This window comes from Oncorhynchus kisutch, linkage group LG30, assembly GCF_002021735.2.
Source record: "Oncorhynchus kisutch isolate 150728-3 linkage group LG30, Okis_V2, whole genome shotgun sequence".
NCBI lineage: Eukaryota > Metazoa > Chordata > Actinopteri > Salmoniformes > Salmonidae > Oncorhynchus > Oncorhynchus kisutch.
In genome coordinates, this window is record NC_034203.2 from 23,158,573 (window position 1) to 23,172,133 (window position 13,561).

Below are 13,561 nucleotides of genomic sequence, written 5' to 3' on the forward strand. Positions count from 1 at the left end.
TTCATAGAAAATTACATTCTGAGGAAACATTATACAGCATTGTAAAACTGTTTTATAGTAAACCACCAACAATAGAAAACATAACAAAATTGACATAGAATTGTTTTTTAATACAAGGCCATGCCCTTTTAGTAATTAAATTAAACATAACAGAAATCAAACTGTGGTTGAATGAAAAAGATTCATATGACCAACCATGTCAAAAGTTGAAAATAGCCAATTGTGTAGTTCACTGGATTTGAACAACATTTATTTTATTCTAGAAGCAAACAGCTGGAACTTTTCCATTTAATTTACTTTGCAAGTTTGTAACTGTCCTTTTTGAGTGAATAGCTTTCTATTAGGCCTAATTAAAGCTGGGGTTTTAACATGGGAAGGAGACTAAAGAGACAGTGATCGTTCCTCTGATGGGAATTGAGATGGTGTTGCTGTGTGTTCAACAAGCGGTGCGCTTCACAGGGCCAAGTGTTAAAAGTGTTGCATGCAAAAGAAGCGGATATTATGGGAAGGTTGAATATATTAGTGGGAGTCTGTCGTTTTATGAACAGAGAGTATAGCTGAGATGGAAAAAAGAGAGGAATTACGAGTGTGGGCTGGGGTTGCAGGGTTTTTCATGAGGATAGTGTTGCGTCTGTCCTCATGCAAGCAGCTCTAGTGTCACGCAAAGCACAAACAAGGCAGCGAGGAGGGCCACCCATCATCAAACTAACTGAGGAGAGGGGAGGTTGGGATCTATATTATACATGCAAACTGCAGGGAGTCATAACTCATCACTCACCGATTCAACTGTTGTCACCAATTACCCTGCTGTGATAGTCATTACTTAATGCTTTCACTATTTACTGATTTAATTTTATATTTAATTATTTAGTTTTATTGATTTAAATCAACATTTATAAATCTTTGACTGGCAAACAGTTAAACAAAGCAGTTTGAAATGACTGAACACACTCAGTAATGATGACAGCACAGTTACAAGCTCTTTATACATTCTGACTTTCCGTTTCACATCTAAGCTTTTCTTCTACAAAAACAATTATTTGAAAAAAAAGTACATGCCATGTTTAGAATCAAGATCTCCCACATAGAGGGAGGGTAGCTGATTGAACCGAGTCTGTCACAGAAGGTCCTCCCTCCCTCCCACATCCTTCTGGTCAGCGGTGGGAAACCGAAAAACAGAAGCGTTAAGTTCTCAGTGGGCTCGCTGCAGGCTGACACTTGCGGTGTCTGTCTAGAAACCTCCATGGCGTCTGACTATAGATGTGTTTCACCCGACCGTGACACAGGTTAAGTGGGGAGGTCAATGCGTTGACCAAACACAATGGACGGCTAACTGGGGGTAATTGGTTGGAGGGCTGAATGTTTGATGACTCGCCTCCTTTACCACGGCTCCTCCCCATCTCCTCCCCTCTCCTCCCCGTCTCCTCCCCTCTCCTCCCCATCTCCTCCCTGTCTCCTCCCCGTCTCCTCCCCTCTCCTCCCCTCTCCTCCCCATCTCCTCCTCTCTCCCTCTTCTCCTCCGTAGACGGATGTGATGCACCAGAATGTTTTTGATTATATCCATGTGGAAGAGCGGCAGGAGTTCAGAAGACAACTCCACTGGGCCATGAACCCCGGGACCCAGGGGGCCTCCCTGGACCAGCACTCAGCCACAGGAATTGGTGTGTAGATCATTTCCATCAACAGAACCTTTGTCTCTCTGTGGAACTGCGAAAGGATGCAGGAAAGTCTCTCATGATCACATGCAACTTGTCATTTACATTAGTTTCCATTCATGACCATTTTGTAGAGGGACAAAGGGATTAGTACATTAGTTGCTGTATACAAGACACAAAGAAAGAAAGGATACTGTATTTTATTTGTAATTTGCAATACTATCCTAAACCCCTCACTGTAATATTGGTGGTTAGGAGACCAAGACAAATTTAAAGTAGAGCGTTTATTACATAGGTTGTACTAACAAAAATGCTGTGGCTGTCCTGTAGGTGATGACTTTGTGATGAGCAGTCTCTTCCATGCCCAGGAGCCTGACGGTGTTCCTCTAGAGCGCACCTCCTTCCTCACGCGCTGTTTCATTTCCCGAGTCCGTTGCTTGCTGGACAGCACCTCAGGCTTCCTGGTGAGTGAGTACCATGGCTCGCACAAGTACCTGACAATATCCACTCTTTTACAAACGGCATTAACCGTTATGCTCCACACAGTATGAAGTCAGTTCTGATTGGTCTATTCAGTAATGTATGTGCACTTTCTCCTTGGGGGTCTAGGTTAGGTTACTGTTACTGTAAAGCACAAATACTATGAAGATATCTGTTGACATAAAAAGGGCTTTATAGTTCACTTTGATTGTTTGATAGATTTTTTAATGTTTGGCAGAGCATGCAGTTCCAGGGCAGCCTGAAGTTCCTGCAGGGCCAGAAGCAAATGACAGACTCCGGGGCACTGCTGCCCCCCCAGCTGGCCCTGTTCTGTGTGGCCGTGCCCCTCATGATTCCCTCCATCACAGAGCCGAAGATGAAGAACACGACGATCAGGAACAAGAACAAGGGCCCCGTCATCCCCACACCAGATAAGCACAGGTAAGCAGTACTGTGGGAGTGGTGAGCATGGGGAGAGCTGAGCAGTGAGCATTCTTTTTTAAATACTGTGTCTGTCTATATCATGGTTTTACTAAACACTTTTTGAAGGAGCCAGGCATGTACACCATTTAGGTTACAATCAATTTACAATTTAAGACACATGTTTATTACAGCATCAGTTTCAGAATCCAATCACTGGGTATGCTGAATTCAGTCAAATTACTACTTCATACTGTAAATGTACACAACTAGAAGATTATATAATGCATACATGACCATGGATATATTTTCCTTAGCCATTTTCCTAAATAAAGGAATTCTCTCTGTCATCTCTTTGTTTGTGTTCCCACAGTGACAAGAGGCATCGAAACACCAGAGGTTCATGTGACAGCAGTGACTTATTGCTTCTGAATTGGTCCAGCAGCTCTACCAGAGACCCCTGCCATTATACCCCATGGACACCCCTCTCCAAAGACGGCATCAGGTATAGGAACAATGGTTACTACACCCAGGAGGAGCCCATCAACTTCTGCCTGTCTTCCATGGGTGGTGGGCCCAAAGCTCAGAGTGTGAATCATCCATGGGACATCCGCACCGGGTCCACCATAAGAAAGGGCCCCAGCAGCAGCTACATACCATGCAGACAAGGCAAGTACAACAACCTGGGGAAGTCTGGAGCTTACAGGATGTCTCCAGGATATCACGCTAAAAGACAGGATGCCTCTCAGAACAAACTGTACGGAGGCCTCCACAGCCCAGAGGCGGAGAGCTTCTGTGAGGACGGCATGAAGGCAGACAACAACTACATGGGCGGCCATCTTGACTGTTACAATGGCATGGTGTTGCCTGAGACAGCCATCAAGACAGAGCAGGACTCTGACTCTGAGAACGGTTGCAACATCTACAGCATGCCCCACAACCTAGCCTGGGTGGGGAATGAGAAGCGCTACAGCATGGCCTACTCAGAAGAACCACAGGTGAAGTCGGAGGCTGACTACTATGACCAATACACCACCTGCCAAAGGAACAAGTCCAACATGAGCCCAACGCTCAACGGACACCACAAATACTTATACCCAGTGGGGAGCAGGGCTCAGAAGGATCATAGGATACCTCACTCAGACCCTCTGTGTAGCAGTCAGGGAGCAAACTGTATGGTCAGCAATGTGTATGGGAATGGTACTGTGGAGCATAAAGGCTACATACAGCAAGACAACAAACTGAACTACGAGTTCAGGAATCATCTGGTCCACTCTATAAAGAGGGAACCCATGGACTCACCTTCTTGGTCTGACAATGGACATGACACTAGCCAAATACCCCTGCAGAGAAATATGATTCACAACTGTGCATTGAATGATATTGTACACAAACCAAACCCATATATCTACATGCAATGAGGTCAATGGAAAATCTCATAAACCATCTGGGCACCACCTTGCTTCTTTATTGTATTGATGCATAATATGGCAGGGTGGGTAGTTATTTAATCTCAGGTAATCAGCAGTGTTACAAAGCAAAAATATATGGAAGCAAGGAGAGGTGTTTTAATAAGGACTTTGTACATAAGACACACAAGATAAATATAACTTTTTTTCAGATTTACAGGACCAGTCAAAAGTTTGGACACCTACTTAATTCCATGGGTTTTCTTTATTTTTTTACATTGTAGAATAATAGTGAGGACATCAAAACTATGAAAGAACACATATGGAATCATGTAGTAACCAAAAAAGTCTAAATAGATTTGAGATTTTATATTCTTCAAAGTAGCCACCTTTACCTTGATGACAGCTTTGCACACTCTTGGCATTCTCTCAACCAGCTTCATGAGGTAGTCACCTGGATTGCATTTCAATTAACAGGTGTTGCTTGTTAAAAGTGAATTAAATGAATTATTCTTTGATAGGTTGAATTAATGTATTATTTTAACAGTGAGTTTGTCATTTTTGTTTTAAAGACAGTGTTATAAATTGAGATTTAACAAAGCGTCACTTAACAGCTATTTACACACATTAATGTCTAAGGCGGTATCTGAACATAATAATGTCCAAATGTATTGCACAGCAATACTGTTAATTTATGTTCGTGGTCCATTGTTATATTTGTACATTTTTGTAAAATTGTAGTACATTCAAAAGAAATGTTAGGAACTGTAGTTCTGTTTTATGAAGCCAATGTTTTATTATATTTTGAAAAGATTAAAAAAAAATACAGTATGTGAAATGATGACATGTTCCCTTACATATTCCATAGCTGCATAGCTGCAAAATTTCTACAATGCTGTTTTTAAAATAAAAATCTGTAAATTAATTTCTTTCTTTCAAAGCTATTCTACAAATTGTAATACTTTAATTGCAGACTTGTTTCTAAACAACTTTTTATTTTTACACTTTTTATTTGTGTATTTTTTATTACTGGTTTGAAAATTGACCAGCCCTTCTGGCATTTGCCCAGATGGCCAGTCCAACCCGACATGAGTGAAACAATAAAAGATTTGTAGTAATACAGTGTAACAATGAATCGATACAACAGCCTGCTTGTTGCACTGAATGCTACATTTTTCAGGAAGGATTACAGTCATACAAGTTTCGGATATCAATTAAATTCAATAGGCATCTAACATAGAATATTACACTATTTAGCACAATAATATCATAAAACGGATAATACTCTTATCAGTGTTAGAATAAACGAAATAGTATCTGTTTTATAATTTCACTGTGCCCAAAAAAATACAATTGTATGCTAGATGCCTATTGAATTTAATTGATGCTGGATGCCGGTCTAGAAAGCAATGCTATTTATTATGAGAATGTGTCTGCATTTAGTGCTTAGTACAGTTGGAGAAATAAAAACAATTGTATTCGCCTATACATAGTAGCGATTGACTTGTATAAAAAGCAAAGGGATCATAAAATGAAGTATTGAGAAATTGCGTAGTCTGCCAAAAATTGCACACAGATGATCCTCTCGAGGGCGCTGCAGTCAGCTGGGCGGCGCTCGGGAACTGTCAACCAGGAAAAGCAGTTGATAGTGTTGGAATTAATATCATATTAATCGAACGACTTCTTACTTATTCAAACCGATTATTGGAGTTGGTAAGATATTGTGTTTGTGTTTATCCCGTGTACAAATGTTTATCCCGTGTTTTGTACACAGGATAGCGTTGTGTCCTTCCTCTCGTCGACCTCGGTAACGTTAGTTAGCAAGCTAACTTAGTTGTCTTGCTAACGTTAGCTAGTTTGGCTGCTAGATGGCAACCCTACCATGATTGCAAATGGGCCGCTGCTTGCTAGGTAGTCAATAGTTACTGTACTCCAGTAAAATACATTTTATGAGACAGTTGTCTTCGCTTCCAGCTTGTAGTAGCTAGCTAACGTTTTGCTGACATTTTCTAGCAATATTAAGTAGCATTAGCCAAGGCTGCTAGCGTTAGCAAGCAGGCTAGCTTACTGTTGGTCTAGCTAACGTTACCCTGCTATGCAATGAGCACCCTCTCCACACACTGTTAGTACCAACGGATTAATAACGTCGTCGACCTATCAACAGGGCGTTTCAGCATTTTGGTCGTAATCACAACTTGTAAAATTCAGTTTCGTGAACATCTTGATCTTTGATAGACACAACTTGCCGTCGTTGTCATGGAGGAGACGAACAGGGAGGCGGTTGCTACGGCCGTGCAGAGAGTGGCAGGGATGCTGCAGCGCTCAGACCAGTTGGACAAAGTGGAGCAGTATCGCCGGCGAGAGGCCCGCAAGAAAGCTTCAGTAGAAGCCCGACTGAAGGTAGAAAATGATGACTAAGAAGATATAATACATTCTGTACTGCCCTATTATTCATAAAGCCCTAACTATTGTCTGAATGAGAGCTGTATATTTATTGTAAGTACATGGCTCTGGCCTGAAGCACCTTACATGGTCTGTATCATTCTCCCCAGGCTGCCATCCAGTCCCAGTTGGATGGGGTCCGCACAGGTCTCAGTCAGCTCCACAATGCCCTTGGGGATGTAAAGGACATCCAGAACTCCCTGGCAGACGTTAGTAAGGACTGGAGGCAGAGTATCAACACTATTGAAAACCTCAAAGATGTAAAAGACGCCGTGGTCCAACACAGTCAGCTTGCCTCAGCCGTCGAGAACTTAAAGAATATCTTTTCAGGTACGCCACACAACTACATACCTCAGAGATACCACTTAATTAGAAACTGTTATTGTTGTGTCGCTGTGCATTTGTGTAATTACTGACTGTATTGTTACAATATATTATTCATGTATATCATCACCTTCCTGTGCAGTGCCTGAGATAGTGGCAGACACCCAGGTTCTGATTGAGCAGGCCGAGCTGCTAGAGGCCCACCGTAAACTCATGGATCTGGAGTGTTCGCGGGACGACCTCATGTACGAGCAGTACCGAATGGACAGCAAAAACACTCACGACATGAACCTGATCCGCAACTACTTTGGCGAGGTGCAGGGCCTATCTGACGATCTGGCCAAGCAGCTGTGGATGGTGCTGCAGCGTGCCATGGGCACGGTGCGCCGCGACCCCACCATGCTGGTCTCAGTGGTGCGCATCATTGAGCGTGAGGAGAAGATCGACCGGCGCATGCTGGACCGCAAGAAGCAGACAGGCTTTATCCCCCCGGGCCGGCCCAAGAGCTGGAAAGAGAAGATGTTTGAAGTGCTGGAAGGCACAGTCACCACACGCATTGAGGGCAGCCAGTCGGTGACGCGCGAGGCAGACAAGATGTGGATGGTGAGGCTGCTAGAGATCACCAGGAAGTACGTACTGGACGACCTGATTGTGGTGAAGAACCTGATGGTGCAGTGCTTCCCACCACACTACAACACCTTTGACAGATTCTTTAAGCTCTACCACAATGCCGTGTCCATGCGGGTGCAGGAGCTGGCTGCAGAAGACCTGGAGGCCAATGAAATTGTGTCCCTCCTCACCTGGGTCCTCAACACATACAAAAGGTATCCTGTCTTGGCCCGTATTCACTGAGTTTCAAAGTAGGAGTGCTGATACAGGATCAGTTTAGCCTTTTAGATAATAGTGAATAAGATTATATGGACAGGGGGAGCCTGATCCTAGATCAGCACGCTTTTTGAATACAGGTGATGCTCTGATCTTCCATCTCTGTGACTGCTGTCGCATCAGTGATAACTGGGCACCAGTCCAATCATAGAGTGCAATATGCAGGAGTTGTAGTACATTAGCTCAGTGCTGCTGCAACCAGTTTAGGCTGCTGAATATCTTTATAGACCTTGTTGTCATAGTTATACCGTTCATTCCATTGTAGGAATATCTTGTTTGAATTTACAATGTGAAGAGTTGAACACTAAGGAGAGAGGAGGAGGTTTTCCCATTGTAAAAATGTTGGCCTGCACCATTTTAACCTCTCTCCTCATGTGTCTGTGGAGAGGTAACTTCTCTCGTGTGTGTGGAGAGGAAACTTATTTCACTCTCTGTCAAAATCATTAAAATGATAAAGAGGGATATAGTCACGGAAATACTGTTGTACTCTCCTTATATGGGAAGGACTTGTAAGTGCTGCAAAGAGCAATTAACTCAATATTTAAAGCTAAAGTCCCCAGGCACAAGAGGTAGGGCATGGCATGTGATTTAAGCAAAACTGGTGTGGATAATCCAATGAATGCACATCGCATGCAACAACAGAATTGAACAGAGAAAGATTAATGAACAGCTTGGGGATGTAATGTACGCACATTCAAAACACAAGGAACTAGCCTTATATCCAATTATGACTTGAGCATCAGCCTGCTGTGCATTAGGCTACCATGGAAACCACAACCACCGATGGACTGATGCTGTTTAATTATAGATATTCACTCTGATTTTCTGTGAATTTGTGTGTGTTACTGAGTACGTGTGTTTGTGTGACTGCTTGCGAGTAGCCTATATTTCTGGGTAACTGTGTATATAATTTATATTCAGGCATTGCCATATGTCATGGATTGTCAACTAGATTCAGCCACGGGCCAATTTTTATATTTATCTGGATGGTTGGGGGGACGGAACATAATTACAAGACATTTGTAGACTGCAATTTGTCCGCAAGAAGCCCAAACAGATATCATGTTTGATTAAAACATAGTCATTTCAAACCTTGCTTACATTTGTATACAATCACGTCTCTATTATGCGTGCGAATACTCGGGAACAGATGTCTTAAATTAAAATCACTTGGAGCTGATTTCTTGGTGTTTTTACAGTCTTAAAATGTCAGACAATAAAAATTCTACATTGTTTTGCTAAAAAAACTTGGGGGGGGCAAATAAAACCGCCAGCTGCCAGTTAGGGAACCCTGCCGTATGTGCACGAGCATGTCATGGTGTGTCTGTCTGTAGCTGTCTGTCGGTCTGTTACGTTAAAAGACATGCAACATATGAATTTCCACGAACAGTATAGTACAGTCAGGGTTCTCTTGCAATATTCCCACACCCCACTGTGTTTGTTCCAGTGAGGAGATGATGGGTCACCCAGAGCTGCTGACAGAGTATGACATCAACCTGATGGATCCTCTGCTGCCTCAGGAGGTGGTGGATGAGCTGCTCAGCAAATACCTGCAGACCTTCACTGTAAGTCCAGACAACACACTATGATTACAGTGACATACTCTACGACAGCTCTTGTCAGATATACAACCCAGTCTCTGCGTCTGTAAACCTGGATTTGCCATTTGAAGTCTTTACAAGGGAATCCGCCTTTAATGAAATGTTTCATGAATTGTTAAAGACAAAGTTAACAGGGCTCTGGCTGACCCTCTCTCACCCTTCAACAGTCCAACATCACTGGCTGGCTGCGCAAGGCTCTGGAGACAGACAAGAAGGACTGGTTTAAAGAGACAGAACCAGAGGCGGATCAAGACGGGTACTACCAGACCACCCTCCCTGCCATCGTCTTCCAGGTATAACCAGTATCCACCTCTCTGGGACATCACCCTGAGTCCAGTTGTGGGTTAGAGATTAAGTGGACTAGTTGCTACTATAGCAAGGTACCAGACAATGTGTATATAACAACATTGGGATCTTAGAATTGGCTGAATAAATACTACAGTGAGTCACTAGTGTGTACTTTAAGTCTATTGGTTGGGGGGGGGTCATAATCTGACGTGTTTGTTCTTCTGTCCTCATCAGATGTTTGAGCAGAATCTCCAAGTGGCAGCCCAGATCAATGAGACATTCAAAGAGCAGGTCCTGAAGCTCTGTTTAAAACAGATGAATTCATTTCTCGTCAGGTAACAAGGGTTTCATAATGTTGTGTTAGTAATTGTGTAGTGTTTTGTTGTTTACATTGATGGCAGTAAAGGTGCGTTACAAAGCATTCCATCCCTGATATACTGTATTTGACATCTACAATTGTTTTGTATTTCTGTTCAGGTACAGGGAAGAGGCGATTGCCTACAAGGAGGACCACTTGAGAGACCGGCAGCTCCCTCAGTGCTACGTCCAATACATGATCGCCATTATAAACAACTGTCATACATTCAAGTGAGTCCCGTTGACATTTCTCTGTAAATATTTCAGTCTCTAACCTAATGTGGCTAATGTGTACCTAACCATACCGCTGCCCCTAGGGAGTCTATTAACAGTCTAAAGAAGAAATACTTTAAATCTACGGAGCCCACCCAGAATGACGCTGCCATAGAGAAGACCCTGAACGACGTGGCCAAAGATGGCTGCCAGTTTCTATTGGATGAAGTCTTCCTAGATTTGGAGGTCAGAACTTAGTCTAATATTTATAGACTGTCAGAATGTTTGCCATGAATCCGGTTATGTTGAATGTAGATTCTGTGGTAACATTCCATGGTTTTGATTTCTACAGCATCATCTCAATGAGTTGCTGACCAGGAAGTGGTTGACTGGGACCCATGCAGTGGACACGATCTGTGTGACAGTCGAGGATTACTTCAACGATTTCGCCAGGATCAAGAAGCCTTTCAATACGGTACATGGCGAAATCAATCAATTGATATCATCATATCAAATTAAAGGCTTGGCCAATTGATTGATATGGAGAAATCCATACCGAGAGCAGTTTGGCATGTACATCTTGTGTATGTGACTGAGTGTGTTGTGTGATATGTTTAGGAGATGACCAGCGAGGCCCATCGTAGGGTGGTGGTGGAGTATATCAAGGCTGTGATGCAGAAACGGATCACCTTCAAGAATGCAGATGAGAGGAGGGAGGGAGCAGACAGGATGATTAAGGAGGCTGAGCAGTTCAAGTTCCTCTTCAAGAAACTCACTGCTGTGAGTGGTTTTTATTTCAACTTGATACTGGAAGATTTTTTCCCCCTAAAGAAATCTGGATTAGAAACCACTGGCATCTTGATACCTTTTTTTAGTCAATTATAACCCTGGTCCTCCATTACCCCAACAGTACACGTGTGTTTTGTAACCCTGGACAAGCACACCTGATTCAACTAGTCAAATAATCATCAAGTACTCATTGAGCTGAATGAGGTGTGTTTGTCAAGGCCTACAAAGAAACTGTAGGACCAGGTTTGGGAAACACTGAATTAGTCTTAAATTCCCTGACTCTTGATTTACTGTACGTTTCATTCCTTCAGTCATTTGATGTAATGAAGACTACTTCTCTGATCATTTCATCCACTGTTACAGTAATGAGTATATATAGTGTGTGTTTGTAATGCTTTAAGTTATTGTCTCTGTCTTCTTCCAGGGTGAGGAGACTGACCGGCTGTGTGATGCCATCGCTGCTATTGCCGAGGTGTTCAAACTCACAGACCCCACCCTGCTCTACCTGGAGGTCTCCACGCTGGTGTCCAAATACCCTGACATCAGGTCAGATCATACCTCACTGAACACACAGGCTAGATGGGTATAATGGTTTTCGATAGAACAATTTTAGCAGTAGAAGTTACTCCAGGCGTATACAATGTTTCGTTACTACTATATATTTTTTTATGATAGCCATTGCTATCATAGGTGTCTGATTGTGTCTGTCCTCTGATTGTGTCTGCCCATAGGGAGGAGCACATCGTGGCCTTACTGGCGATGAGAGGGGATGCCAGCCGAGATATGAAGCAGATGATCATGGAGACACTGAACCAGAATAAGCCTACCTACTCAGGGATCACCCAGCCCATCTTCAAGGACATCACCGTCCCCACCGTGACCATGACCTCCATGTCCTCCTCTATGGCCGCCACTGCCAACAAACTGCTGAAATAAATAACCAGTCTGGAGAGATACACCTGGGTCGTATTCATTCATGCACAACGTAGCAAAATGTTTTGCTACAGAAAACGAAAGCAAGCATTCCTTGTTGGACAAGTTTGGATAGTCCCTCCCTGTTTAAGTTGTTTTTTTGTTTGGTGCCTAGAGATTACGACCCCGGCTCACAAGGCACGAAGAAAAGAGACTGCAGAAAATCACAGAATCCAGATTTGTCACTTTTTGCACTTGTGAATCCGATTCCACTGACATCCAATGAAAGGCTTGGACTGTAGTCCTTAAGGATCTGTAAGGATATGATACTTGATGAAACAACCGTCGAACACTAACAAGCGGTTTTGTTACTGAAATGGGACTCACCACCCACCCCTCCATGTACAATGAACAGAAATTGTTCCAGTAAGAAACTTTGTCAGTGCGTGATGCTGAATGTCTGTTAGAACATCTATTAAATAAATCCTTTCCCCTGTCAGTCTGTTTTCCTAATTTACTCTTCTGTCAGGGAGAGATGTTAACATGCTGAAACATGCCAAACTACTGTACAGTGCACTCACACATGGAAACCCTGAATTGGTTGGCTGATCTCATTTGAGGCCTGCTGTGAAAAAGCTTCAGTTAAGACATTACTTTGCAGAAGCACCTGTCTGCCTGCCCTACTGCATCCTTCCTCACAACAATACGATCGAGATCTCCTTCATTAATCTTGCTCCCTCTCCGCGTGTGACTGTTGCAGCATGCTGCCTCTTGATTTTAGAGGTATGGGTACTCTCCTCTTTCCCTGCCTGTGTAATATCTCTAAATGTTTAATCAGGCTGCACGCTATCTGTTGTGACTAACCGAGCAGCGGAAAGGGAAAGGCACAAACAGCCAGAGGGGACACATCACCCTGGGTAGGGTAGCACAGCCTAGTGGAAGGAGAGGGGGGAACCACAGTGACAGCTGCAGGGGAGGGGTGGGGCCAGTTTTTCAGTGGTGTTAGTAATCAATCACATTTATTTATATAGCCCTTCGTACATCAGCTGATATCTCAAAGTGCTGTACAGAAACCCAGGCTAAAACCCCAAACAGCAAGCAATGCAGGTGTAGAAGCACGGTGGCTAGGAAAAACTCCCTAGAAAGGCCAAATCTAGGAAGAAACCTAGAGAGGAACCAGGCTATGAGGGATGGCCCAGTCCTCCTCTGGCTGTGCCGGGTGGAGATTATAACAGAACATGGCCAAGATCTTCAAATGTTCATAAATGACCAGCATGGTCAAATAATAATAACCACAGGCAGAACAGTTGAAACTGGAGCAGCAGCACGGCCAGGTGGACTGGGGACAGCAAGGAGTCATCATGCCAGGTAGTCCTGAGTCATGGTCCTAGGACTCAGGTCCTCTGAGAGAAAGAGAATTAGAGAGAGCATACTTAAATTCACACAGGACACCGGATAAGACAGGAGAAGTACTCCAGATATAACAAACTGACCATAGCCCCCCTACACAAACTACTGCAGCATAAATACTGGAGGCTGAGACAGGAGGGGTCAGGAGACACTGTGGCCCCATCTGATGATACCCCCGGACAGGGCCAAACAGGAAGGATATAACCTCACCCACTTTGCCAAAGCACAGCCTCCACACCACTAGAGCGATATCTTCAACCACCAATTTACCATCCTGAGACAAGGCCGAGTATAGCCCACAAAGATCATCAGTCACTCAACTGATCCACCACTCTTCTTTACACACAGCGCCAATGGCTGGCTACTAAAACCTTGC

At 43.5% G+C, this 13,561-nt stretch overlaps 2 protein-coding genes across 2 annotated transcripts in view; both read left to right on the forward strand.

The window, feature by feature from the left end:
- Positions 1 to 5,076, forward strand: part of LOC109874461 (maternal DNA replication licensing factor mcm6) — a 33,554-nt gene extending 28,478 nt beyond the window's left edge. The window contains exons 6-9 of the mRNA XM_031810776.1: positions 1,526 to 1,661; positions 1,986 to 2,119; positions 2,374 to 2,576; positions 2,929 to 5,076. Of these exons, the coding sequence (XP_031666636.1) occupies positions 1,526 to 1,661; positions 1,986 to 2,119; positions 2,374 to 2,576; positions 2,929 to 3,976 (1,521 nt within the window). The 3' untranslated portion in view covers positions 3,977 to 5,076. The remainder of the gene's footprint in view (positions 1 to 1,525; positions 1,662 to 1,985; positions 2,120 to 2,373; positions 2,577 to 2,928) is intronic.
- Positions 5,077 to 5,526: 450 nt separating this feature from the next.
- On the forward strand, positions 5,527 to 12,274 carry LOC109874986 (exocyst complex component 3). The gene is made up of 13 exons (XM_020467102.2): positions 5,527 to 5,677; positions 6,200 to 6,364; positions 6,517 to 6,736; positions 6,873 to 7,554; positions 9,063 to 9,180; positions 9,384 to 9,509; positions 9,739 to 9,839; positions 9,982 to 10,092; positions 10,179 to 10,320; positions 10,427 to 10,549; positions 10,693 to 10,854; positions 11,288 to 11,409; positions 11,595 to 12,274. The coding sequence occupies exons 2-13, from the start codon at positions 6,221 to 6,223 to the stop codon at positions 11,797 to 11,799; spliced, it is 2,256 nt and encodes a 751-aa protein (XP_020322691.1). The 5' UTR covers positions 5,527 to 5,677; positions 6,200 to 6,220; the 3' UTR covers positions 11,800 to 12,274.
- Positions 12,275 to 13,561: the final 1,287 nt, after the last annotated feature.

What these genes read in the sequence shown, in the direction of transcription:
- LOC109874986 (XM_020467102.2), top strand. Translation starts at nt 6,221, where the DNA reads ATGGAGGAGACGAACAGGGAGGCGGTTGCTACGGCCGTGCAGAGAGTG. An exon ending in GTCCTCAACACATACAAAAG is followed by an intron (nt 7,555 to 9,062) that starts GTATCCTGTCTT and finishes TGTTTGTTCCAG; the next exon opens with TGAGGAGATGATGGGTCACC. An exon ending in AACAACTGTCATACATTCAA is followed by an intron (nt 10,093 to 10,178) that starts GTGAGTCCCGTT and finishes CGCTGCCCCTAG; the next exon opens with GGAGTCTATTAACAGTCTAA.